Below are 26,112 nucleotides of genomic sequence, written 5' to 3' on the forward strand. Positions count from 1 at the left end.
ACTCATTATTCATTTGGCTAATTACAAGCTGTAAAGATGCTATTCACTAGGTGTCATTACACTTGGCAACGCGGAACTGTGGCGAGAAGAGGTCCGCTAGCCTCCTCTTAAATCCTTAAACTCAGTTCTATTTTTATTTATTTTATTTTTTTCCGTTCACAAAATTTCTTAGAAACTGATGAATAACATTTCAACATTCATCAGGAATAGAAAACAAAACATTAATTAACCACACAAATTAAATAATAAATAATTAATTAGTCTTTTGTTTATCAAATATTTATTAATTGAACGTCATTTGATAGACATCAAATATAATATTTCAAGGTGAGTAATTTAAATATTACTATTTAATTCTAAAATGATTGAAGTGATTTAATTACAAATTCATTTGGCAAACTTACATAAAACATTATGACATCTTGTAATAATACAATGCATTTTCACATACAAATATCATGTAGTGAGAATTACTAGTTAGGAGTGTGTGTGTGTGTGTGTGTGTGTGTGTTTTAATCTTAGTCATAATTGATTGTGCCTTTTAAAACATTTTCAGCGCCATCTACCCAACGCTGTACAGTGCAGCCGAATGGATTTGCATGCAAATATGCTTGTTCAATTAAAACACAATCTCATGTTAACTGTCAGTCCATTTTATTGTTAAGGTCAGCCATTGTTGTGGCTAGATAATGGCCTTGGGTTGTAGTCAGTGGTGGAGAATGAAGATGGGGCTGGCACGAGGCATGACAGACAGCTGTGACAATAAAGGGCTAAGGCACCCACTGCACACTAATCTTCATCACATGTAGATTAGAACGATTGCTTCAACTCTATTCTCACCTCTGCCGACTTCAGAGCCAAATAAACAGATGTTGCTCCTGTATTCATTTTGTGGGTGTCACGGTACACAAGAAGCAAAGCAGATATTTGTGACACAGGCGACCATGTGAGGATTTGAAGTATGACCTGTAAGGAACTTGGATGAGATATATGACAGATCCCCATACTGCCTTGTGTCCAACTTCAAAAACTCTTGCAATGGCTGGGTGAGCATCAAAACTGCACCGCAGAGACTCACTCTTGCTGTCGTGGGGTCCATGGCTCCATCTGGGCTGCTGGAAAAAGGGGGACATATTCTATATTCTATATGGGGTGTCAGTAGCTTAATGATTAACACATTTGCAGATGAACCAGAAGACACTCACTACAATTGTGCGGCTGAGCAAGACATTTAATCCTGAGTGTCTCGAAGGGGACTGTCCTTTTAACTACTGACTGTAAGTCGCTCTGAATAAGCATTTATGATAAATGTCATGTGAGCGGTCATAATGTTATTGGTGCATATAGAGCGCAAGTCTGCATAACTCCAAATGATCATTCTGCAAACGCAATATGACTACATATGTTCTGGACTAAAAATCAATAAATCACTGTGAGGCACAACATGAGTCAGCATGATCAGATATTAGAATGCAGAGCTAATCAAGTTATAAATGCTTGTATAGTTTAATCCATTAGAGTATTGAATTCAAACCACAGCAGGCTGATCACAACCGAAAGTGGTAGGAAAAGGGGATAGAGTTCATACTGCATTATTTGTCGGAATGTAAGTACACATAATTTGACATGGAAAATGGTATTTTGCACAAATGGGAATTCATTATTTAATCCATCCACTTCTTTATCTAGACATATATGGCCACCTGATAAAAAAAAAAAGGCTGTGTTGGATATGGTTCTATGTATACTGGTCTCGGATAAAAAGATCTGAAGGCTGATATTTTGACCTTAATGTCAGACAGCAGAACTGGCGATGTTAGCTCAGAGATTAAAGCTATGCTTCAATTCACTTGCATCTGAACCCGAGCTGTTGGGCCGTGACTAGATTAAGGTCACATCCTTACTAAAAATGTCCTAAATAACATCCAGGAAATACAATCAGGCACCGTGTATACGTCAATATCCTATGTGGCAGAGTACATTCTTGGAAAATATCAGTTCAGGTGAATGGATGTGTCCGACCTAAAGTTCTTATAATCAGATTAATCATAGCACAGATTTGCAAATTCTGTTCAAATAGACTGCACAAATCAATTTAGCTGAGAATGATGGACCTTGAATGCTAAACAGGTACGTGTAACAATAAAGCGATTTCGAGCTCGACATCAACGTCTGATGAACAATAGAAGAAACGATAAGGCATGTAATTAATGAAAGCTGCATGACGAGGAAGGGAATTTAGACTTAAAACCAGATATTTGTGGCACTGTGTAAAACGTGTCCGCTGATGTCAATTCGAGTTCATCTTTTGTATTAACTTAAATAGAAATAATTAAGAAAGCACTAGTTTTCAGTGTCTTGGAGAGGCTAACTAACTACCCATTCAGCCCACTTCTGTTTGATTGTGATTATTTATGATTCTCACCTCCTCCCTTTCTCCTGCTTTTCCTTACTGTTCTCTTTTCTCATAATCCCTCCTGTCAGAGGACATCACGACCATATTTTTTTACTTTTGGGACCTCAGATCCTAAGCTGCTACCAAACAAAACGTGCAGATGGCTGATCGGCACTTCATTTCAGGAGTTTGGAGCAGTGATCAAGATAATTGGTTATTAGCAAACTGTGCTTCGTTTTATATGTAGCGCCACACAGACATGCCCTTTACAGTGGACTCAGAGGATGGAGAACATTTTAGTGTTATCCAGCCCACTGCTGTTGTGTTTGCCCACTCGTCTAATGAATGTGTGTGATTGATCCGTCTCTGGCACCCCAGCTCGTCCTTTGCGCCGTGTTTGTCTGGGAGGCCGGACCGGCTATTGGATGCTTAGTTTAGCTTGAACGCGCTTCTGCATGCTTTCTGTGGCCCGCAGCGGGAAGGTGAGTGGTTCAGATGCGAGGCGCCTGTTTGAAGCGATGCGCACGCTGGGCCAGCTGGAACTTTAGGTGCTGCTGAAGGTTACGTCCAGTGAACAAGTTGGAATTGGATTCGGATAAGCGAATGACACACTATATGATTCAGAGCCTCCAGCATTAAAGAGAATTAGAATATGATTGATGATGCGTCTCAGAAAGGGGTGGGGTGGCTGCATTTCATTTTATCTCATTTTCTCTCTTGACAGCTTGCCATAGTCTTATTATTGTTGTTTCTTGCAGTTTTGGTCAACAACATTTTCAAGAGAAATACAGTCATGATACTCTATATCTTCCCAATATACTCTGTTTGAAGTGCAGTGTAACTGTATACTCTGTGTGTGCATAGATAGATAGATAGAACGATCGATCAAAACTCGACTGGAACCACATGTCTGGTTAAAAATATGCTGTAATATAGGGTAGAGAATCTGTGGTGTTGTGGGCTGTTTTTCCTTCAAAGGCCCTGGAAGCCTTGTTAGGGTACAAGGCATCATGCACTCCATGAAATGCCAGGACATTTTAAATCAAAATCTGTCTGCCTGAGCCAGGAAAATAAATCTGGGTCATCGTTGGATCATATGTAGTCTCATATACAATTCTCAAAGTACTAGAAGATAATGGAAAAAAGATTTTCTAAATTGCTGCCTCAACATACTGTTGACTGCATCAAGCCATTTCAGACAGTGGATGGACATTTACATGCAATGAACATTGCCAATGCAGCAACAAGCTTGAAATGAAAATCTTTCTGTGCAGACTTATGAAAATGTTTTTAAAAGATTTTCAAGATGTAAATAATTGTACACTTTAGTAATGTTTAGTAATGCTGTCAAGACATGCCAATAAAAACGAATGCTGGAAGTCAAGCTGATATCTGGATGGACCAAGTAAACCTTGCAACAGAACTGTCTATTGGATAACTACCATTGGAAGACAGCACAAGACCTTCACCAGAAAGAAACAAAAAAAAACATGACCTTCACTGTTGAGACAGCAGACAGCAACTTCTGCATCTGAAGTTTGCAATTAAACTTCTAGACCTGTTATGCTACAATGTCCAGAGGCAGGGATGGAGAACTCAGGGTGGTCAACGCCGGGAAAAGAACACCTCTCCTACGAAACATGGAATGATTATACCTTGGGTTTGTGTTGCAGCCTTCGGCTCAGGCAGAGGAGTAATGGATCTGAAGAAAAAAAACTGCAAATCCTATAAGCAAACATCTGTGGAAAAATTTTAACTAAAAAAGGGCATTGGCCCTACACACTGTTCCATGATCTAAGCATCACTGAAAATAAATCTGCCAGACGCCCTAGAATCCAGCAGAAGTTGAAGCCTTTTTTTCAAAGACAAAAGCCAAACTACATCTAACAAAATGCATTTTTGTTTTGTTTTTAAGTCATTTTTCGTCAGTAAGTACAATAAATATGAGACATTTATGTAAGTGTCATCTTTAACCTTATGACTTTGGGTATTCTGCTCACTTAACTATTTAACTAAGGACATCTACACCAACTGGAGCTTGAGGAGAGCAGAGAAAATCATTAAAGACCCCAATCACAATCTTTTCAAACTGCTAGCATCAGGCAGACCGTACAGCATACGGTGTGTCCTCTGCTTTTAACCATCACCCTTGGTGAGCAGTGGGCAGCCATGAGAGGCGCCCGGGGAGCAGTGTGTGGGGACGGGGCTCTGCTCATTGGCGGCTCGGGATTGGAACCTGCAACCTTTCCTTACCCGCTAGGCCACCACTGCCCGTATTCATTGTCTTTTGGTGTCTATAAAAGTGAGCTGATTTGATTTTGTCAGATATTTTAATCACGAGTTCAATTAAATGAGATTTTCATGATTGTCTTGTTTGAGACAAAATAATAAATGTATACAGATGATCACCATGACCTTGTTTCTATTATTGTTTAGTGTACATTTATGTAAATTATGTACCATAAAAGTGAAAAGAGAACCTCCAACCTGCCCTCAGGAACAGCCTGAGCCACGGTCTCCTCCTTCAGACAGTCACCGCACAATGAAAATCTGGTCATTTTCTCCATGGTTGGACGAGAGAAGCAGCTTTTTTATGTAAAAGAAAGGTCCAACATATTCCACCCGCACTGGGATTTGCTCCACTCCGACTAGGACACTTTTAGGTCTGTAGCACAGTGGCGGAGAGGAAAGGAGAGGAGAGACTGGCAGAGGAAGCTCTGCTACTAGGCAACGTGCGTAATTTCCATTCGTTAAAGCAACCCGCAAGACACTGGGCCAGTGATGCCCATTTTGAGGCGATAGCTGAGGGTCTCGGGGAGCCTCATCTTGTCACGGTTTTATTCCTGCAATCAAATTGTCCTTATTGATGCACGCCATGTGCTTGTTATTTAATGGTGAGGTTTTTGTATTTTTTTTTTTTTTTTTTTTATGTTTTATGGTAGTAATTGTCATCATCGTTCTTCAAAATGGCCCTGATCCCATTACCGTTATGCGATTGTTTGGTGCCGGTTCACCCCCGTCTATTCATCAGCACAATCGGTTTAACATCGGGGGAGGCGGGGCCGGGGCAGAAGAGAAGGCTGCACGCCCCGCCCCCTTTCCCTCATTAAGGACGTTCCGCGGGGACGACGCGCGCGCGACGAGAGTAGTTTCCGGCGCCGCCGATCTCGTGACGTCGTGAGACTGGGGCGGGGCGGGTGGGGGGAGTCTGGAGAAGAAAAAAAGAAAAAGAAGATCAAGATGAAGATGACGGATGGCTGGAGTCCGTCTGTGCTTTTGAGATGTTTTTCCGCTTAAAAAAAACGAAATGAACGTGTGATGGCATGTTCGTGTATATGGAGGCGAGAAATAAATGAAAGTAAAATAAAGGTACACTGCGGTGTCGGAAGGGAGCCCGGGCAGAATGCTAAAGGAATGTTCTGGTTTTTTTTTATTATTATTATTTATATCGGCGACGGTCTACGTGTAGCCTCCCCTTGACGCAGCATTTGTTGTTCCATTAATCAAAGTTGGGGATCCGCCGTCCGTGGGCAGCGTGGCGTCGTGCAGTTAATTATTTTACCGCATTCAACTGCGGCTCCCCAGTAGAAGAGGCAGCAACACCTGTATCCCGCGGCTGCTGGCGCAGTGGAGCTTCTCTCTCTCTCTGTCTCTCTCCCTCTGTCTCTCTACCTCCCTCCCTCTCTCTCTCTCTCTCTCTACCCTCTCCTCTCTCTCCCTCTCCTCTCCCTCTCCCTCTCTCTCCTCTCTCTCTCTCTCTCTCCCTCCTCTCTCCCTCTCCCTCCCTCTCTCTCTCTCCCTCCTCTCTCACCCTCCATCTCTCTCTCTCTGTCTCTCTCTCTCTCTGTCTCTCCCTCTCTCACCCTCCCTCCCTCTCTCTCTCTCTCTCTCCCTCTCCCTCTCTCTCTCTTTCCCACTCCTCGGCGAAATGCGGCTCGCAGACGCGGTTCGTCGGGGCTCCTCTAACCTCTTTTCGCGGTTTACTTCGAGACGTCGAGAACATCGTCCGAACAGCATATGGATGCGTTAAGAAGAATATAAAAAAATAATATACATATATATATATATATATAAATATATAAACGTATGTTATTTTTTTTTCCAAACGAGAAAAAGAAGTGGCGTGACAGCACGGGACTGAAGACGTGAATCCTTTCTCGACTCCTGCCCTGTATGTGGATTGATTGATTTTTTTTTTTTTTTTTTTTTTTGGTCCTCCTTGCCCCCCATCGGCATTCCCGTCGCCCGATGGATTTTTTGCCGTAGCAGCTCGGCGGAGGGTGTCGGAACCAGCGCGCGCTCTCGGTAACCGTGACACCCCCCCCCCCCTCCCTCCCTCCCTCTCCGACTGGGAAAAGCGGCGGGACCGGGGAGCCGGTCGGGTGGATGTGAGGAATTCCTCTTTTCTTTTTCTTTTCTCGGGTTTTTTATTGCCGTTTCGGGTTTCCTCCACGTCCGCGATGCTCCGCGTTCCGCCGTGGGTGTGAATTCAGCACCACGGGAGGAGAGGACAGCTCCCCTCCCTCCCCGGAGCCCCGGATCCGTACGGGAAACGATGCAAGGTCAGTCCCCCGAATCCGAAGCCGAGAAGCGATGGGCGCTGGAACATTTGAAAAGTCACGCGTGGGGACTGAACAAAAGGATCTAAAACCGTGTCGTGGCCCCCGTCTGGACACAGAGCGCTAGGTGGCCATGGATCTACTGCTTTCTAAAGAGTGCTGATTTTACCCCCCCCCCCCCTTCTTTTTAATTCTTATTATTTCTATATCTATCGATATATTTTTTTAACCCCGATAATAATGCTCGTCGCATTCGTGTCTTGAAATCGGGGATGACTCGTCGGCGCTGAAGATGCTTCTGTGGATCGTGTTGCTGAAGGCGGCTCTTTGTGTTGCGATCGGAAATGTCACGAGGGACGTTTGCAAGGAGCAGATCTGCTCCTGCGACGCCGTGGAGGGCGACCTGCACGTCGACTGCGAGAAGCGCGGCTTCGCCAACCTGCACCACCTGACGGGCCCCAGCTCGCAGTTCTACCACCTCCTGCTGCACGGCAACTCGCTGTCCCGCCTCTTCCCCAACGAGTTCGCCAACTTCTACAACGCCGTGAGCCTCCACCTGGAGAACAATGGCCTGCACGACATCGTGCCCGGCGCCTTCCTGGGGCTGCAGCTGGTCAAGCGGCTGCACATCAACAACAACAAGATCCGCTCCTTCAAGAGGAACACCTTCCTGGGCCTGGACGACCTGGAGTACCTGCAGGCGGACTTCAACCTGCTGCGCGACATCGACCCGTCGGTCTTCAGGGACCTGAACAAGCTGGAGGTCTTGATCCTGAACGACAACCTCATCAGCGCGCTTCCTGTCAACGTGTTCCAGCACGTCCCCATCACGCACCTCGACCTGCGGGGCAACCGGATAAAAACGCTGCCTTACGAGGGGGTCCTGGAGCAGATTCCGGGGATAGTGGAGGTCCTGCTGGAGGACAACCCCTGGGACTGCAACTGTGACCTGCTCTCGCTGAAGGAGTGGCTGGAGAACATCCCGCAGAACGCTCTGATCGGGACCGTCATCTGCGAGGCCCCCACCCGGCTGCAGGGACGGGACCTGAACGAGACCGCCGAGGCGGAGCTGTGCCCTTCAAAGAACGGGGTGGACTCCAGCTTGGTGGCGCCGCCCACCCAGGACGAGACCTCCGAGCCCGGACCGTCCCCAACGCCTTCCAGGAGCGGCGAGCCCCACACCCCCGGCGGCGGGAACCAGGGGCGCCCCAAATCGCGGGAAAACTGGCAGCTGAAGACGAAGCTGACGGGCGCGGCGGCGGCGGGGACGGGGACGGCCGACCGGGAGCCGCCCTCCAACGCCTCCTGCCCCCAGACGTGCAGCTGCAAGCTGATCGGCTCCCGGCAGGGCCTGGGGGTGAACTGCGAGGGCCGCAAGATCGAGAGCGTGGCCAGCCTGAAGCCCCGGCCGCTGGGCGCCCACGAGCTGAACCTGCGCGAGAACAACATCCACACGGTGAGGAGGAACCAGTTCCGCGGCTACGGCAGCCTCAACCTGCTGGACCTGGGCGGCAACAACATCAAGGTGATCGAGAACGGAACCTTCCAGAACCTGAGTGAGCTGCGCTGGCTGTACGTGGACAAGAACTACCTGGACGCGCTGACGCCGGAGATGTTCTCGGGCCTGCAGAACCTGGAGTACCTCAGCCTGGAGTACAACGACATCCAGCTGATCGCGGCGGCCACCTTCAGCCCCATGCCCAACCTGCGCGTGCTGTTCCTCAACAACAACCTGCTCAAGTCCCTGCCCGCCGACGCCTTCCTCGGGGTGTCCCTGTCCAAGATCAGCCTGCACAACAACTACTTCACCTCGCTGGCCGTGCCGGGCGTGCTGGACCAGCTCGGCTCCATCATCCAGATCGACCTGCACGGGAACCCGTGGGACTGCTCCTGCAGCATCGTCCCCTTCAAGCAGTGGACGGACCGGCTCGGGGCGGACGTGGTGGTCAGCGATCTGAAGTGCGAGTCCCCCGAGGTCTTCTGGAAGAGGGACTTCCGTCGCGTCAGGAACGACCTGATGTGCCCCGAGCTGTACGTGAAGGCGCCCACGGCGCCGCCGCCCGGCAACAGCACGCTGTCCGCGGAGCCGCACCCCAACTCGTACCTGGAGCCCAACCGCGTGTCCATCTCCGTGCTGGTGCCCGGCCTGCTGCTGGTCTTCGTCACGTCCGCCTTCACCGTGGTGGGGATGCTGGTCTTCATCCTGCGCAACCGCAAGCGCTCCAAGCGGAGGGACGGCAACTCGTCGGCGTCCGAGATCAACTCGCTGCAGACGGTGTGCGACGGCTCGGCGTACTGGCACAGCGGCTACAGCGCCGCGGCCGACGTGGCTGGTGGCGGTGGTGGCGGTGGTGGCGGTGGTGGTGGCGGCGGGTCCCACCGCGGATACGACTGCGGCGCCCACTTGCTGTCCGACAAGTGAGGGAACAGAGCGCCCCACGGCTCGTGATAGAAGTATTATTAGTACCATCATCATCATCATCATCATTATTATTATTATTATTGATATCACAACGACTCCGGAGTCGACTCGCCTCTGCCTCGGATCCAGGCGGTGTATAATAATGTACAGAATTGAATAAAAAAAAGAAGCCGGGATAACCCCACCCCCCACCCCCACCCGCGTAAAGACACGTGCTGCACTCCGGACTGAGAGTGGGACCGCAGCACAGGACACGGCAACGGTGCACGAACGCATGAATGTAATGTAAATAAGGACTGTATCATATCTGCATGACTCGCATGGACTCGACTCACGCTGGGATCCATTCCACAGTAACAACGGTTCATTCAGACCCCCCCCCCCCCCGACCCTTCTCTTCGTGTTTTCAATAGAAATAAATATATATAAATATATAAATATATACATATGAAACGATATATGAATATATTCAAAGTGCCATTTCTCTATTTTTCGGTGAAAACGCAGTTAGGGTTTGTATTTGTTGTTTTTTTGTGTTTTTTTTTTCAAGGACGAGGCCAACATTAAAAAAAAAAATGGGTTTAACAAACGAGAAAAAAAGCACCTCTTGTAAAATGCATGTTTTTGTTCCCGTTTCTCATCTTTGACAGTTGATTGATTGATTGATTGATTGGTTGGTATCGGGACTATTTAGACTTTTGGTTCTCCGCTGAGTCATCTCCTTACGAATGTAAAAACGTGTTTCTCTCGTGGTGTGCCAGTCGTCGACGTTCAGAACCAGACGAGGTGCGGGGTAAGCATGGGCCAGGTTCACGACGAAAAGATGCTCTCGCCGCGGAGTTAATGTAGCTTAAAAAAATCATTATTATTAATAATAATAATAATAATAACGGTCCGTGCTCTTGTGTGTTTATGGGTGACAGCTTGGTCTGCCTATAAAAGGAAAGGTCCGGGAGGAGGAGGAGGGGGAGGCCGTATTTTCTTTTCTCTTTTTATTTTGTAATGGCATATTTTTGCAGAGGTAAAGCCGTGTATGTGCATAGTCCAGGTTCGACTCGAGTATAATACCAAGTGTGCACATAGAACTAGAGTGCTTTTTAAAAAAAAAAGAAATCAAACCGACTAAAAAAAAAAAAAAAAAAAAAAAACCAACATCTCCAGACAGAAGCATTCCCTTCACAAGGCCTAATATTCACTTTAACTATATTGTGAGCTTTTGTAAAGCCATCTATCTCGTCCAAATACGTCACAGGAAATGACACTTTATTACGAACATGTCCTTATACTGTAGAACAAGGAGTGTACATAGAACTATGTAAAAAGAATACCGCGCCAGTTTCTTAAGTCATTTCATGTGTCTTCACTACGCAGTTAGTTCTTATTTTTTATTTATTAATAATGTTTATAATTATGATGATTGCTGTTACTAGTTTGCTTTGGGCGTGTTATTTAGTCTCAACCCTATTCCCTGTAAATGACGCTTCATCTCTTCACAGTGCTTTCCCTAACGTCTACGGGGATGCTAAATGACACGCGGGAAAGCTTACCACGCGTGGACGCAACACGCGGGATGCCCTCAAAAGCAGCGTGCTATTTATACGCAGTCCCACGGGACAGGGCCTGCCTGAAGGTGTCGCTGTTGCCTCTGCGCGCCAGCTGGGGGCGTCGTGTAATTACAGCCGGGCGTGTGCGTGGCCACGTAGCCCACGACGGGAATAATCAGGAAAAAGGACACTGCCGCCGTGCAGTGGAGCGCGTGGATTATGAAATGCAGAGAACTATCAAGGTTTTTTTTTTTTTTTTTTTTTTTTTCTGCATTTTACGTTTTAAGCCATTGATGGTCAATCTACTTTTTTATTTTCTGAAACAAATGCAGAGGTTCCATCACCAAGGTCGCATTTCTGTAGTAAATAGAAAGAAACTGTCTGACACCTTGGCCTGTTAATGACCAGTGATGATCACTTAAGCATCAAATAATTAAATGGAGGGTGTTATTATTATTATTATTATTATTATGTAATTAATACTGCAGAAAATGGTCAGGAAAATTGAGGGGATTTCCAAGGGTGCTTCAAATATACTCACAATGTTTTTGTTTTTTTTCAATCTGTCCTCTTCTTATTCAGAGACTCAGACTCGACACATGAAAACACAAAACACCCTCTCTGGAAAGTGAAGTCTGACCTACAGACCTGTTATTTCTGTGACAGCAGCATTGTTGCCCATCACGCCGAGCTGACTGCTTATCACACGGAAAGATAATTATCTGTCTCTTCCTGTGGAATACTGTAACACGGCTTGTCTATTATTTGTCATTTTCTCATTGATGTGTCTCAGAGTTACATTTCTATGCTTTGCTACATTCAACCTGCTTCTATTTTGTTAATAAAGTGTGGTTGAGGTTGAGTATCTCTGTGGTGCGCAGATTTGGTTCTTTTGGGAGCGGGCTGCGGACCCCAACGCCCTGTCTCACTGCTGTTTTTCACTGCTGGGCATAGAGAAATGTGACAGGAGAGGGTTGGAGTTGTGAACACACCCACGCTGTGATGTCATGTTGCTGTGTTGCACTTTACTGTACGTAAAGACCTTTTAACAGACCGGTCGGGCTGAAATGCACTCAAACCGGAAGTCATTTTGAATCCTGTTGGTGTCTTAATGCTGCAATGGCCTTAAATGAATAAGTAACTAAATAAATGAATGCTTCATGATGAAATTTAGGTCAGCAGTGTGTGGAACTTGACTGTGCTTGCTATCTGTAGAAGCTATTATATGTAGAAAGAAATATCTGAAAGGGATACTCTATAAAAAAAATGCAGAGTGTGAAGGACTATTATATTGGCCATATAATAAAGTGGCAGAAAAGGAATCTTCAGTAGGGATTATTGACGTTAATTCAATTTAGATAAATCAGCCTCTGCTGGATTTGTGGGGAGCTGAGTCTTAAGGGTCAGTAAGTAACATTCTTGGAGTGATCCTTTTTCTCAAAAGTATTCTCTTTTGGTCTCAATCTCCTCCAAAAATTCTCTTGGTTTGACAATTTTTTTACTGATTTTTTTTTTGTAAACCCACGGTCTCATTGATCACCCAATTCTATGTTTCAATACACAAGTACATCTTCTGAAATGAGAATATCTTGGAAAGGAACATTAATTTTAGTTCAACGTGAAATATTGTTGGTTTTCTGTGAATGTGAAGAGTTAAAATCTACGGCAAACAATCAATACTGGGTCAGAATTGAAGGGCCTCGATCTTAATGGATATTCTGTATTTTCGTGTAAGTGTGTTTTGCAGGATTGTGCATGTGATCGTTGTCGGATAGTTGCATTTTGGTTTGTGTGCGTGTGGCTTGCTGATTAGGGTGACATAATTACAGAGTCAGGAACTCGCCCCGACCAATCACGCGCTGAGTGGAGGCCACTCGATTATATGCATGGTTATGCGTCAGCTGCCTGTTGTGGGAAGCTCATATCGCCGCTGCCTCTAAATGGCCGTTGATCACAATGAGCAGTGAGAGCACGGCGTCCCTGAGTAACCCTAATTTGTCCCGGTGCCCCAGCTTTTCCTTATTGGTTTTATAATTGGCTTTGGTTTAGCAGAGGCCCCGCACCCATTTCTCACCGGGGAGGAAATGTCCTCACCATAATGTGCCCGTAAACACCACAAATCATGGTCTGTGCCACACCTGCCAGAAAGGGAAATTTAAAACCTGGGTAGGTGCTGCGCCATCTTTTTCTCTCTCTTCCCTTCACATTCTTTCTGCAGCGTGCCTGGCTGAAGCCCAGAGGAAATGTGTAGCTCTAGACCCCCCATGTCCGGTATCGAGTTTTATAATTAGCCAAATGGTCAAAGTTCTAAGCTCAAGTACACTCCAGGCTGAATTTTTCTTTCTCTCCAGGAAAAAGTTAATGCTATGCAGTAACGACCATATCAGTTTGAAGGGTTCCAGCATCAAGAATTTACTCTCTTACTCTTTTGGTTCATTGTAACAGATATACATGTGAGAAAATAAATTATAGATCTGGGCATATTTCAGCAACATCCACAAGCTGTTCTGAAATTATTCACTTTTTCTGCTAAAAGTAGCACATTTGCCCTGATTAAACCCCTTTGAATATGTGCCACGTTAAAAATAAAGAAATTCATACTCTGCAAAGAGCTGGCCATGCTCAAAGATCAGTGTTTTGTTAAGGCAGACATATTTCATGTTCATTTCAGAATATACAGTACATGCCAAAAGTTTGGACACACCTTCTCATTGAATGTGTTTTCTTTATTCTCATGACCATTTACGTTGGTAGATTCTCAATGAAGCCATCAAAACTATGAATGAACCAATGTGGAGTTACGTACTTAACAAAAAAAGGTGAAATATCTGAAAACGTTTTATATTCTAGTTTCTTCAAAATAGCCGCCCTTTACTCTGATTACTGTTTTCCACACTCTTGGCATTCTCTCGATGAGCTTCAAGAGGTCGTCACCTGAAATGGTTCTCCAACAGTCTTGAAGGAGTTCCCAGAGGTGTTTAGCCCTTGTTGGCCCTTTTGCCTTCACTCTGCGGTCCAGCTCACCCCAAACCATCTCGACTGGGTTCAGGTCCGGTGACTGTGGAGGCCAGGTCTCCACTTTTTGTTAAGTATATAACTCCACATGTGTTCATTTATAGTTTTGATGTAAATATGGAACCATTTTCATAATGTGCTGTTGTCCAAGAGATGTTCAAAAGATCCATGATAGTGGGAGCAAATTATAATCAACCAACATGTGCAATGTCCCTTTTATCTTCCATCCCAACATTGCTGCTCTTCTTGGAATAACATCATGCTTGGAATCGGCGGTAAGATTGGTGTTACTCCACATCAAAGTGCAGCACGGGGATATCACATTATGAACTGTCAGCCATTTTGGCCTTCATTTTGCATAGTCAATCCTGGATACGTTTTTTTCTGGTTATGCCGAAGAAATTTAAGAATGACACGCAAACATGAATTCATTCATGCGTACATTTATTCCTTCATTCTAAAATCCATCCATCTTTCCTCTCCCCACCATTTTCTATTTTCCACACTGCCTGTGTGTCTCACATCACATTAGCCAGACAGGCACCTCCTTTTAAAAAGCATACCCGATTCAAGGACAGGGCCCCATACTTCTGCAGACAGATGGTGAATCGGACTGTGACAAACTGCGGGATTCACGGCCGTGCGCTGCTCCAAGGTGTGTTTGTGCTTTTTTTCGCGGTTTGATTGACAGCACATTGATTTCGTCCAAGCTCTTTTTTTGGCTTAAAAGGATTTAAGTGATGCACACCAATGATGACCAATGGATCGATGGATTGTTAGGCAAGGACACACTTTCCTCCCTACCGCGCGTTTGCAATTTGAGCGTAGCTATGATGATTTTGGCCAAGCATGTTACTTGCCTATACTCCCCGTACAGGGAGCGTAGACACTTCTGTGCCTTTCTTCTGAAAAGGTTTCAAGGTTTCAATCCCTTTTCCCTTTTCATTATATCTGTTTTTTTTTTTTTTTTTTAATTCCTCATGAGCTGTTCCATCGAAACCTGGCCTTGGCAAAGATGCACCGCTTTGTTTGCTGTCAGCAACACGGTCATTCATTCTGGCAGGTCTGGTTTTATCCCATTCAGATAAGCTCTTCAAAAGTATGGTGCTTTTCAAAATGTGGTGACACATTGACTTTTCAAATGGCGCTGGAATGGGTTATTCATATGGTGCTTCAACGAAACATTTCTCCATGAGGGGTGACCACAGGGCCACTAGGCTCTCACATCCTCAGACTCTCACAAAGCACAAAGGCAACACACCAAAAACAAAAAAAAAAAAAAAAAAAAAAAAGCTGCGGACAACATATTGTACTCGACTTTGATATAGTGCAACATTTCTGCTGACTGTCAACGCCTTGCGGAGAGGGCTATGGGGCAGGGTGGGGTTGGGCGGGGGGTTCCGGCTGCTATCATTGTCCCTTTGTTTGATGTGATGATGATGAATTACTGAGACACGCCGCGACGCTGGGATGAGCCGGGGAGCGTGAAGGGCTGCCTACGGAGAATTTAGTGAGTTCGGCGCCGCCTCGTCCTCCAGTGGTGCGTTCAGCGGAGGCTTTTGATGTAATCCATGTTCAAGACCCCTCATCTGCCGTGAGATAAAGCACGTCGCCAGAGAGGGCCGCGTGGCTGAGGGGAAGGCAAGGAACTGGAGAAGAAAGGGGTTCGGCGGGGAGACGGCATGGACGGGAGGAGAGGAGACCGCCTCCTCCCCCTCCATCTGCGATCTGCGTGACTGCGGTGGACTTTGCCGCGCTCCACGCTCCCAGGGGTTTAATTTACGGTGCCGGCAGAGCCCTGGCTCGCGCTTCATCGTGCCCACGCGGTCCTGGCCCGCCTGCCTGCTGTCTGCCTTCATCCACCGCCCCGTATGTACGAGGCGTCGGCATTTTCCCGCGCAGCCCGTCCTCCTATCGGCGAGGTCCACTGATGGAACAGCTTTACATTACGCGGCTCTCGCCTCCCGCTTCGCCACACGAGATACAATGACTAAACACGGGGACGGGGACGGGGACGGGAGCGGCTGTGATGAAAACAGACTCGCAGCACATGTTGCGCTTGGCAAGCCGCGGAAACGCCGCCAGAGCTTGACGACTTCTCATAGGTGACATTATGGGGACGGCGTGGCGCGACCCTTGACCGTCTCCTGATTTGTTCATTGTCCCGATGACCTTTTCCAACACAGCGGCTGGGCAGGCATCTTTGTGTCCTCGGGACCTCTCTGTCTTTCGCTTTCAGTCCCGCGACGTCTTGCCATTTTGCCGCCTCTGTTTTCCATCCCTTCCTCTCAAGCTTTCATTTTTCCCCGGGTGGACCAATTAGGGGCCTCGGCGCCTTGTAGCAACCCGCCCGTGCAAGCCAATAAGCAGCCCTCAGGAGTGGGCTCCCTCCGGATCCACCTCCAAAATGCAAGGTCATGGCCCACTTGCCCCTGCACTCCCCCTGCCTCTCCGCTGCCCCCACACACGCTGCCTGATTCATTTCCCGGCAATGCCGGATTTGGCGTAGACTAACAGATGATGTGTGTCAAATTAGATCAGGAGAGTCTTAATACGTTTATTTGCTCATTTGTTTGCAGCGTGATTGCCGACCCTCAGCGGTTCTCTTGCATGCAGAGCTTGTACGGGAGGAAATAATGAGGGCGCGGGGCGCAAACTCACTAGGAAGGAGGGGTTGCATGAAACGATGGGTGAGCTCAGGATGCAGGCTGGACGGGCTGGACCAGGAGGTTGCCTGTTGACAAAGTAAAGTAAAGTGTAGTGATTGTCACATGTGATACACAGCAGCACAGCAGACGGTGCACACAGTGAAATTTGTCCTCTGCATTTAACCCATCACCCTGAGTGAGCAGTGGGCAGCCATGACAGGCGCCCGGGGAGCAGTGTGTGGAGACGGTGCTTTGCTCAGTGGCACCTCAGTGGCGCCTTGGCTGATCGGGATTCGAACCGGCAACCTTCTGATTACGGGGCCGCTTCCTTAACCGCTAGGCCACTACTGCCACCACTGACATGTTCATGGACCAGTGGTGCAATGTCAGAATAAGAACACCCAGGAAACAGGACACAATCGGTGGTCCAATATTGACAAAGCCCACAGGAAAAAAAAAAAAAAACACAGGACAACAATCTTTAGTTCGGGCATAATATCAAATAGTTCCTCAATAGCAGACAGAGGGAGGGAGGAAGAGAAGAAGAGGAAAGTGAAGTAGAAGTGAAGGGAAGATGCTCCTCACTTCTCAATGAGGATGCTATGACTGCCACACATTTAAATCTTTCTTTATTGCATTCACAGGTGCAGTTGTGTCATGGAAGTTTATGAATGTGTAATCATAGTGATTGTTTTATTTTTTTTAGCCATTTCTGCAGCCGCTATTATGGCAGCATGGCAATTACTGGCGGACAAGGTCACACGACCAGATGCTTTTTTTTTTTTTTTTTTTTTGCCTGGGGCTGCTGTATAATGTAGGTATCTTTATGGAAACAAATCAATGTGTGAAGGGAGAGGTTTTGGTAAATTGCATCTCATCACTTGTCTGCGTTAATTATGTCACTGGAGTTTTTATTGAAGCATTTTTTTTTGTCTTTGCCAAGAAATCACTACATATAAAGTAAAATGGTGGGTTTTACAGAAATAGTGTAACTGTACATTACAATCTCTACAATCAATCAGCCAAGCAATCTTTATCTATAAAACTCTTTTGTTTGAGATACAAAGCTTGAAGCATCTAGTAAGCAAGCCCAAGGTGACAGTGAACTCTCTGAGCAAAGATAAGAAAAGGAAAAAGACTTGGAGGGGAAGGAAAATGGGGGGGTCCTCCCTTATTCTGTCAGCACAGGTTAATTGATGATACGGTTACAACTTGCAATGCACATTCTTCAGATTCTTCTCTGCAAAACTGGAAAACAAACATAGAGCAGCATGGTATTGACTGGTTTTGGTTGGTCATAAGTTAACCATGCACCCACTTTGTTACATCTTATTCCATTTCAATGTACTCACCTGGAAAGTGGATTCTGAAATTGGTGAATCCACATCGTCCACATCTGCAAGGAACAAAGGTCAAACCCAAAAAGGCATAAACATCAGATTGCCATCTAACATGCTCTCCATTTGTTCTTGTTATTCCAGCATCTTAATAACCACAAAATAAGGACGTGGGACGGGTTACACACAACTCAAGATATTGTGCAGGGGGCCAGTATAAATTGGTGAAGAATAGGGGGATGATGACAATTGGTCAAATTTGACGAATGGCTGGGGTCACTGAACAACACTGCAAGGTTGCATAGAATTCACAGGGGCTTGTTAATAACTAGTTTCAAATGCAATAGAGACTGCATGCTGGATTCTCTCTTGTGCCCATGCGCAAACCACTTAACCCTGTGCTGCTCTACGGGGTTGAAATTGTAATTTGTGAAATACAGATAAGTGAATAAATGGAATTATGTGGTAATTATGTAGTGGTGTGCAACCAATTGATATCCTATTGGGTTTTATTGACAAACAGTTTGCAAAGGGAGGAGCTTGCAGTAAAAATTTCCTGCAGCGACAAACAGGAATCATTCAAAAAGGTAGGTGGTAGTTACAGCCGGGCATGTCCATATGGAAATCATGCTTCAGTAGATAAAATGTGTAAATTCGAGAGACACAGGGAGGGTGAATCAATCTTGTTGCAAATCTGATGTTAAAAAACTTTTAAAAAACATTTGCTAATTTGCTTCACTCAATCATCCATGAATAATCTACCCCGACGAATGGGCCTGAACCACCTCCAGAACGGCATGTTAAGATCACTAGTACATAATTAACCCAGAAGCTGTCAGTGCTACATAAGGTGGTTTTTACCCATTATTAATGTATTGGGGTTTAATGTATGCAAGCAAGATCTTCTATTCATTTTTTCTTCCTTATATGCCGAACTTTTATATTCACTGTCTTTGCTGTATTTTGGGCAGGTTACTGCTGTGAGATACTGGGTACTGGTCATGTGTGACATCATCCATAGGCCAGGAAGACTAGCTGAAACCAACAGGAGAACTCAGGTGCAACTTTGACTGCTCCAGCTTTCGAAAAAACAGTTTGAACAACTCAGGGAATCAGCCCCTGTCTAGATAGAGTTGAAAATCAAGGAGTGTTTTTTTCTTGTTGTTGTTCAGTATAAAACTCAGCACTTGACCTACTTTCTGACTCTGGAGGCCTAGTTTTCCCCCAGGTGTAGCAATGTCACATTTGCTAGTTTGAAATAAGAATGTTGCCTGAATTAAAGATATTCATGTTTGGCCAGGTAGATTTCATGCTGCATGGAGGAGGAGGTCACCATTTATTTTATTTTATAAAAATCATTGTTATCTCACAGTTGAAAGCGAAGTGATTGTCATTGCGAAACACTGCAGCACAGCACACGGTGACACAACGAAATGTGTCCTCTACATTTAACCATCTCCCTGAGGAGTGGGCAGCCATGACAGGCGCCCGGGGAGCAGTGTGTGGGGACGGTGCTTTGCTCAGTGGCACCTCAGTGGCACCTTGGCAGATCGAGATTTGAACCGACAACCTTCTGATTACGGGGCCGCTTCATTAACCGCTAGCCCACCACTGTAATATGAGCTACATTAATCCAGGACTGTTTATTCCAGTTCTGTGTTATTCTACAGAAGAGAATAGTGTGGCCAATGATCATTCATCAATGTAGATTCACACAAATTCACCGTGGTACAGTCCATTAAGACTTTATGGCTGATAATATTATTCTGATTGTGCCTATGAAACTCACCCCTGACAAAAACAGGTTTGTATACTGCGTTGAAATGGTTTGAGATTATTTGAGTCAAAATAATTTAAAATAAAACTACTGATTTTAAATACTACTGTTCTAAATTCCTCATTATGAGCTGCTCTGAAAATAGCACCACAGAGAGACGAACACTGAACAGAGAAAAATCTCTCCAGTAGGCCTATTTACATAGGTCTATTAGCAGGAAATAAAGTCAAACCTTTCCTACCCTTTGAACGAAAACAAGTGGAACTTGCACGCTTAAGGCCGGGTATGATTTTTAATTAACAGAGAAGGAGAGAGACACACATTGAGCTACAAGGTTCAACAGTGTCACCTGTCAGGCCTAATTGCTGGATTTTCTTCCTGAGGGGTACGGCACAGGAATGTAATTATGCTCAGATCGATAATGTGCGCCGAGGACGGTGGAATAACGATTCATATCATATGCAGATGGATTCTGGTACAGTGAAGGCTGATTGGCGAATCTGCTGGCTTTTGCAAAATGCAATAATGAATTCACCATTTTCAAGGCAGGTTTGATGTTACAGCATTAATCAGGGGAAGGCAAATTAATAAAAGTTAGTGGGCCATGGGGTGGGGCAGACATGTGGCTGTCTAATTCAACTCAGCCGGGATGTGTTTGCTCCTGCTGTGGTTACTCTGCTGTCAAAATCCTAATCCCCGAAGGTTTGAAAAAGACAGAACTTTTTAGCACAACATCACAGTGCTGTGACGGGCAGAAATGAAATTCAGTCCATGCCTCAAGAATCTCACTCCCCACATTGAATTAAAGTATTGTTGCATGGCTGGCTTTAATCAGCAGAGACTGGGTATTTTGTTGAGCAGAAGTGAAAAATGGGAAGCAAAATGCAACGGTAACAGAACTGTGAAATGTTATTACATGGACACTATTATTCCATGTTAATAAACGCCACCAATTCAATTGCAATTATATCACTCGTCGCTCAGTCATTCAGATCAGAGGACTGAATGCAAATTCTGTGGAACCCGAGATAATATTAGCACTTTATGACCACCAAAAGATGGTGATTGTGTAAAATTCATTGTTTTGTTTATCAGAAATTGACTGGTTGTAATGAGTGTAATTCATCCAATAAAGTTATGCATGGCACAAGCAACAAATAGAAACAAATAAAATAAACAGGCATATTTTACAGCGCATCTAAGAAAATATTGCACCAGCCCCAGTGAAAAACTGTAGAATTTGCACAAGCTTTATTCAAACAAACTGGGTCTGTCCTCTTCTATGCATCACACATTATTATTATCTCAGTATTGGCCCAAATTGCCTCAATCTTTGCATCCTTGAGTTAATGTGAGTAAAACATGTCAATTAAGGTGGCACAACTTGTGCACATTCCTGTTTTGGTGAAATGTAACAAGAGTGATGTGTAAAAAATACGGCAAAAGCATTTCTTCCTCATCAGTGATTGAACATTGTGTGATGGGTTGAGTTTTATACTGTGTATAAAAGTGCAAATATGACATTTGGGACCAAAAAGAAAGTCTGATCCCTCCTATTGTTCATGACGTCTTATTTAACATGTGAGGCAAAATGATGACATTGTGTCAGCATTACAGGCATTTAGATCATGCCATGAAGAAAGAGCTTCACATCACAACTTTGACCTCACGTCAGCTTCTGATGGACACTGGCTACCTGTTCTGAGAACAATTTGTCACTTCCTTGCCTCACCACCTCTGCCAGACCCAGGGGAGGCCATCAGCAGTCTTCCCTGTCGTCTGATGCCTCCTGCCAGGCTGACGGTGCCGCTGGCACATCCTGCCCATTGTGAGGCCGAAATCCATTTGTCAGTCTGCGTTTGTCAAAGCCGGGGTCTGCCAGGGTCCTTCTCTGCGGTGCTACGCCACCGACATAGCTGCACACCTCTCACGCATCAGCACCCTAGTGGTGACCTGTCACAGCGCTTACGCCCTTCCATCTCTATACCCAACAGATCGTGTGCGGGTTGACCAGATGTTTCGTTCAAGATCTTTTGAAAGGCATTTCCTCCTCCAGGCCGGCTGCAGCGTTGGTCACGTGCACAGAAATCTCTGGCTCATGGCATTTCAGCGCTCAATGATTTTACTGCATTTATCTATTCTTTTTTCTAGGGAATGTACAGCTGCCACCTGTAAATGGTCCTCTAAGCCTTGCGCCAAAGGTTGCTATGGAAATGGTTGCCTGCAAGGCAAGTCAATAACACAATGCAATGCTGGCATGGTGACTACTCTGCATTCAGACAACTGTTGAAACTTGCATTCGATGGCTCGTCACTTGCTAACATAAATCTTAACAAATAAAAAAACATATTTTAAGACATAAAGCAACCTTCACTGTTCCAGTCATTAAAAAAAAGCAAATCTCTGAAAAAGAGTGCATATCGCAAAACATGGCTACCATCAACACCATCAAAGCCTCAGGCTAATTAAAAGGTTTACAGTTTGCCTTTGCCTTCTTAATCGGGTCATATGACACCTAATTGTGCAAAGAGGGTAGCTGTGTATGGGCAGCTTAAATCCCAACACACATTTGGAGACCTCATTAGTGTCAAGAAAGACCAAGTGAGAAGAGGAGTTTTAGTTCATTAAAGGAATCTAATAAACGGAGGAAACTATTAGAGCATGAGCAAAATCCCAAAGCTCCAAATATTTACCCCAAATAGTTAACATACTCTGTCACTCTGTGCGCTGCACTTAAGGTTGTGCATTTTGTAATGTACATGCAATTTTGTGTAACAGTGAACTGCCCGTTGCCACAGTCTAGCACGCATGCGACATTTCATCATCACGGAAAGTCATATTTCAACAGACCAAGGACGCCGAGCGAGAAAAGCCAATGAGAGTAAATAGTTTAAAAATTGTCAGCTTCAGCCTGGGGTTGCTGAAATGTCACAGTAAAAGTGCACACTTTTTTTTTAATGTTCTGTCAGCACAGGCATGCTGTTACAGAGATTGGTGGTGTCATGGAAATCATGGATACTGCACTGCTGAGGGGCTGGTCTGATTCTAAGAATGCTGCAAACGAAAAAAAAAAATACATATACATATGCATGAGGCCAATGTTAATCTCGTTAAAAGGTTGTTGCATCAGAGTGTTAAAATTTTGTGTAATTAATGTAACTGTGTCTTGCGGTAGGCCCAGTGGGGGTTGTTTTTGTCACCTGAAAGCACCTTAATTAGTCTTTGACTGTATTACATTTTCCATGTGTCTGGTCCTGCATTAATGGGTCTCCACCACACTTTGGGAATTTTTCATTAATAACAGGAAAAGTACATATGCTCACAGTAATCGAATTTCAAAAAGTAACCAAATCAACAAAAAGGCCCCAAGAAGCAAAAAAGGAGGTTAAAAGCAAAGCATGTCACTGTGAGCAACGTGAGATGTTACACTTTAAAGAAAGTGATTAGGGTAATCGTGGATTAACAAAATGAGACAAACACAAAGCTCTGGTCCAGAAAACCTTGAACCCAAGCACAGAGAAGTGGCCTGGGATGTTGCAATAAGAAATGGAATTTATAATCATATATTCACACTTTATAATGATTTAAAATCTTAAGACGTTGTTAAGTGTTCCACCAATTAAACTGATGACTTGAAGTGATGACACAAGCAGTACTGTATAGCGTAGTACCAGAAAGCAGCATATGCCTGCAGACTAGAATCTATTACTGGTCCCGCAAGTTCTTGTGACAGTACGAACACATTAAATCTATTGTATGGTAATACAATTAATAAATTAATAATTTTATAATATTGTTAATATTATTAGAGTAGGGGGTGGTAGCCTAGTGGGTGACACACGTGCCTACCATAAGACCCAGATTCAAATCCCACTTACTACCACTGTGTCCCTGAGCAAGACACTTAACCCTGAGTGCCTCCAGGGGGACCGTCCCTCTGGCTGCAAGTCCCTCTGGATAAGAACGTCTGATGAATGCCGTAAATGTACGTAACCACTGTCTACTAACCACTGTCTTAAAAAGAATAATGCATTTTCCTTTCACCAAAGCCCTGAAAATCTAAAATGTTCAATGATCCACATATCAGTTAATGGTGACAAACTGATGTGTTCCCATAATGACAGGCAGGTGCTTCCCTCCACTTGCCATTATGTCCTCGACCGCAATCGACTTAAACTTGTATTGCATCTAAAATCCTCGGTGTCCCCTGACTAATTATACGATCAGTGGCCAATTGCGGTCTGAGTGCGGCCAGTGATGAGAGAGGAAAGAGGACACGAGAGACGGCTTCTGCTGAATGTGGGTAAATAAGCAAACCTGTTACCCAAACCTCATACCCAACCATGCTGCTGTCATACCGCAGCACCTTGACTCTGACACTGTCAATCAACACAGGTTGGTTGGTTGATCGATCAATTAGTTAACTTTTGTAGACACTGCCTATTCAATTAGTCTGCTTTTTTTATTGGTTTGTTGCCAATCTACCCAGCAATCAAATGAGCATGTCAGTCTCAGAATAAAGGACTCTAGTCATCTGCCACTATTACTAAATGTAACAAATAAAAAAAAAAAAAAAAAAAATATATATATATATATATATATATATATATATATATATATATATATATATATATATATATATATATATATATATATATATATATATATATATATATATATATATATATATATAAAATTAGATTCATTTGAACACTCAGTGAATTAATTCACATAACCACAACACGGTCTCTATATTAAATCACCGAATCCGGCATAGTATCACTTCTTCATGGTATTAGAGCGAGCAGATTGTGGGCCTGTGATGTTACATAAACCAGAGCTATTTTGGTGAGTAAACAATCTCCCATATCCAAAACTTGGAGTGGCGGAGAAGCCTGCAGCACATCTCCGTTGACAAGGTGCTCAAAGAGCCATGATGCACCCTTCAAGTCTAATGTCACCGGCTGTGACCCTTTCCCACTCACTTAGTATTTTCATATCGCCAGAGGGAGGATAACAAGGGTCCTCCGGAGCAAGGTTCACATTTGACCAGATTGCTGTTGCTTCTGCAACTCAAAGCTAAACGACAAACACCATTTACCCTAATATTTTAATAGATGCTTTTTTCACTCAGTTAAAATAGTAGACCAGAGATCGAAACATTGAAATTGAAATCTGCATAATATTTTTAGAGGTGACAAGCACTGTTTAGCGTTTCTGAGTTCATTTAATGCGTGCAATAGACTGTTCATTATCAACAAAGTTGGCTTGCCTTCTACATGAGCACTCTTTTTTTTTTTAAATCAAGAAAACTGTGTCCTGGAAATCATTACTCTGATTGAGTTAACACTGACTCAGATAAAGTACTTATGCCTTGCCCCATCAGGCAAATTTTGTGCCAGAATCTTAAGGCTGTATAAATCATTCATTTCCACGAAACGCCAACATCGATTTTGCAATCCGTTCTGCGGATTGCACCCAGGATCTGGGTGATTCATTTAGGGTTCCATCCGTAATGTGAGTTTAATTTTCAGTTACATGTCTGTCATGCCCTTTGTCTTGATGGTAAATGTTAAAATTGGAGTTCTTTGGGATCAGCGCTGTATGTTCATAATTTAGCCTCAGCCAGTTTTGCCTACAAGCTTTAAATAAGATTATTTAATTAAACCTTGAATGAAATAAAAGTTAGCCAGATTGACTGAATTAACGTTTGCAATGCAGTAATTTGAGCAGTTTGCAAATTACAAAGCGTTAACTAATATCTGACTTCAGTGAAAAAAATAAAAATTAAGCAAGGGACACAGAACCAAAGACAGGAATGTATCTACTCCAGCTTTTGGCAAGCAAAGCGTTACCAGTTTATTGGTGTATTGTCTGGTGTCAGATTCACTTTCCGAGGAAACCAATCATGTTTTCCCTCAACCCCACACAACAGAGACAGGGACTATTTTCAGGTTGATTACATTTTGCTCTCTGATTGTCCTCTGACATCAAATTAAATGCCTTACCGAGGAATGAAGAGGGGAAGAATAAAAAAAAAAAAACGGTATTGCAACGTGGGTGCTGCCGAGAAGACCGGGCGGAAGGCTATCAGCGATATTCAAAGAGAGATTTTCTTCCCTCTCTCTCTCTCGTGTACTTCAGAACAGAATGAAGTGTCAAGGACCAACCCTCTGAAAATCTGTGGAATTATTTCAAAGGCATATGCTACCACCAGTCATGCATGCCTGACACGTAGCCATAGGAAATGCTAAGCCTGGTGATGCATGGATGGAAATGGTAGTCTTTGCAAATTACTGCTGCCTAGACAAGTTTCGGGGAGCTCCCTGTGGAGGCAAAGTGAATGGGTTTGGAGTTTGAAAACAGCCAGCCCAGACAGAATCGAATCGATACTCGGCAAATAAGAGGCTCACGG

The 26,112-nt window shown here is 44.5% G+C and overlaps 1 protein-coding gene across 1 annotated transcript; it reads left to right on the top strand.

Annotated features, from left to right (window-relative positions):
- Positions 1-6,315: 6,315 nt before the first annotated feature.
- On the top strand, positions 6,316-11,785 carry slitrk1 (SLIT and NTRK like family member 1). The gene has a single exon (XM_028981565.1). It carries the CDS (start codon positions 7,247-7,249, stop codon positions 9,374-9,376), a length of 2,130 nt encoding a protein of 709 aa, XP_028837398.1. The 5' UTR covers positions 6,316-7,246; the 3' UTR covers positions 9,377-11,785.
- Positions 11,786-26,112: the final 14,327 nt, after the last annotated feature.

The sequence above is a fragment of the Denticeps clupeoides genome, chromosome 5, assembly GCF_900700375.1.
Source record: "Denticeps clupeoides chromosome 5, fDenClu1.1, whole genome shotgun sequence".
NCBI classification, from domain to species: Eukaryota; Metazoa; Chordata; class Actinopteri; order Clupeiformes; family Denticipitidae; genus Denticeps; species Denticeps clupeoides.

Excerpts from the sequence above, each read along its gene's own strand:
- slitrk1 (XM_028981565.1), top strand. The coding sequence starts at position 7,247 with ATGCTTCTGTGGATCGTGTTGCTGAAGGCGGCTCTTTGTGTTGCGATC.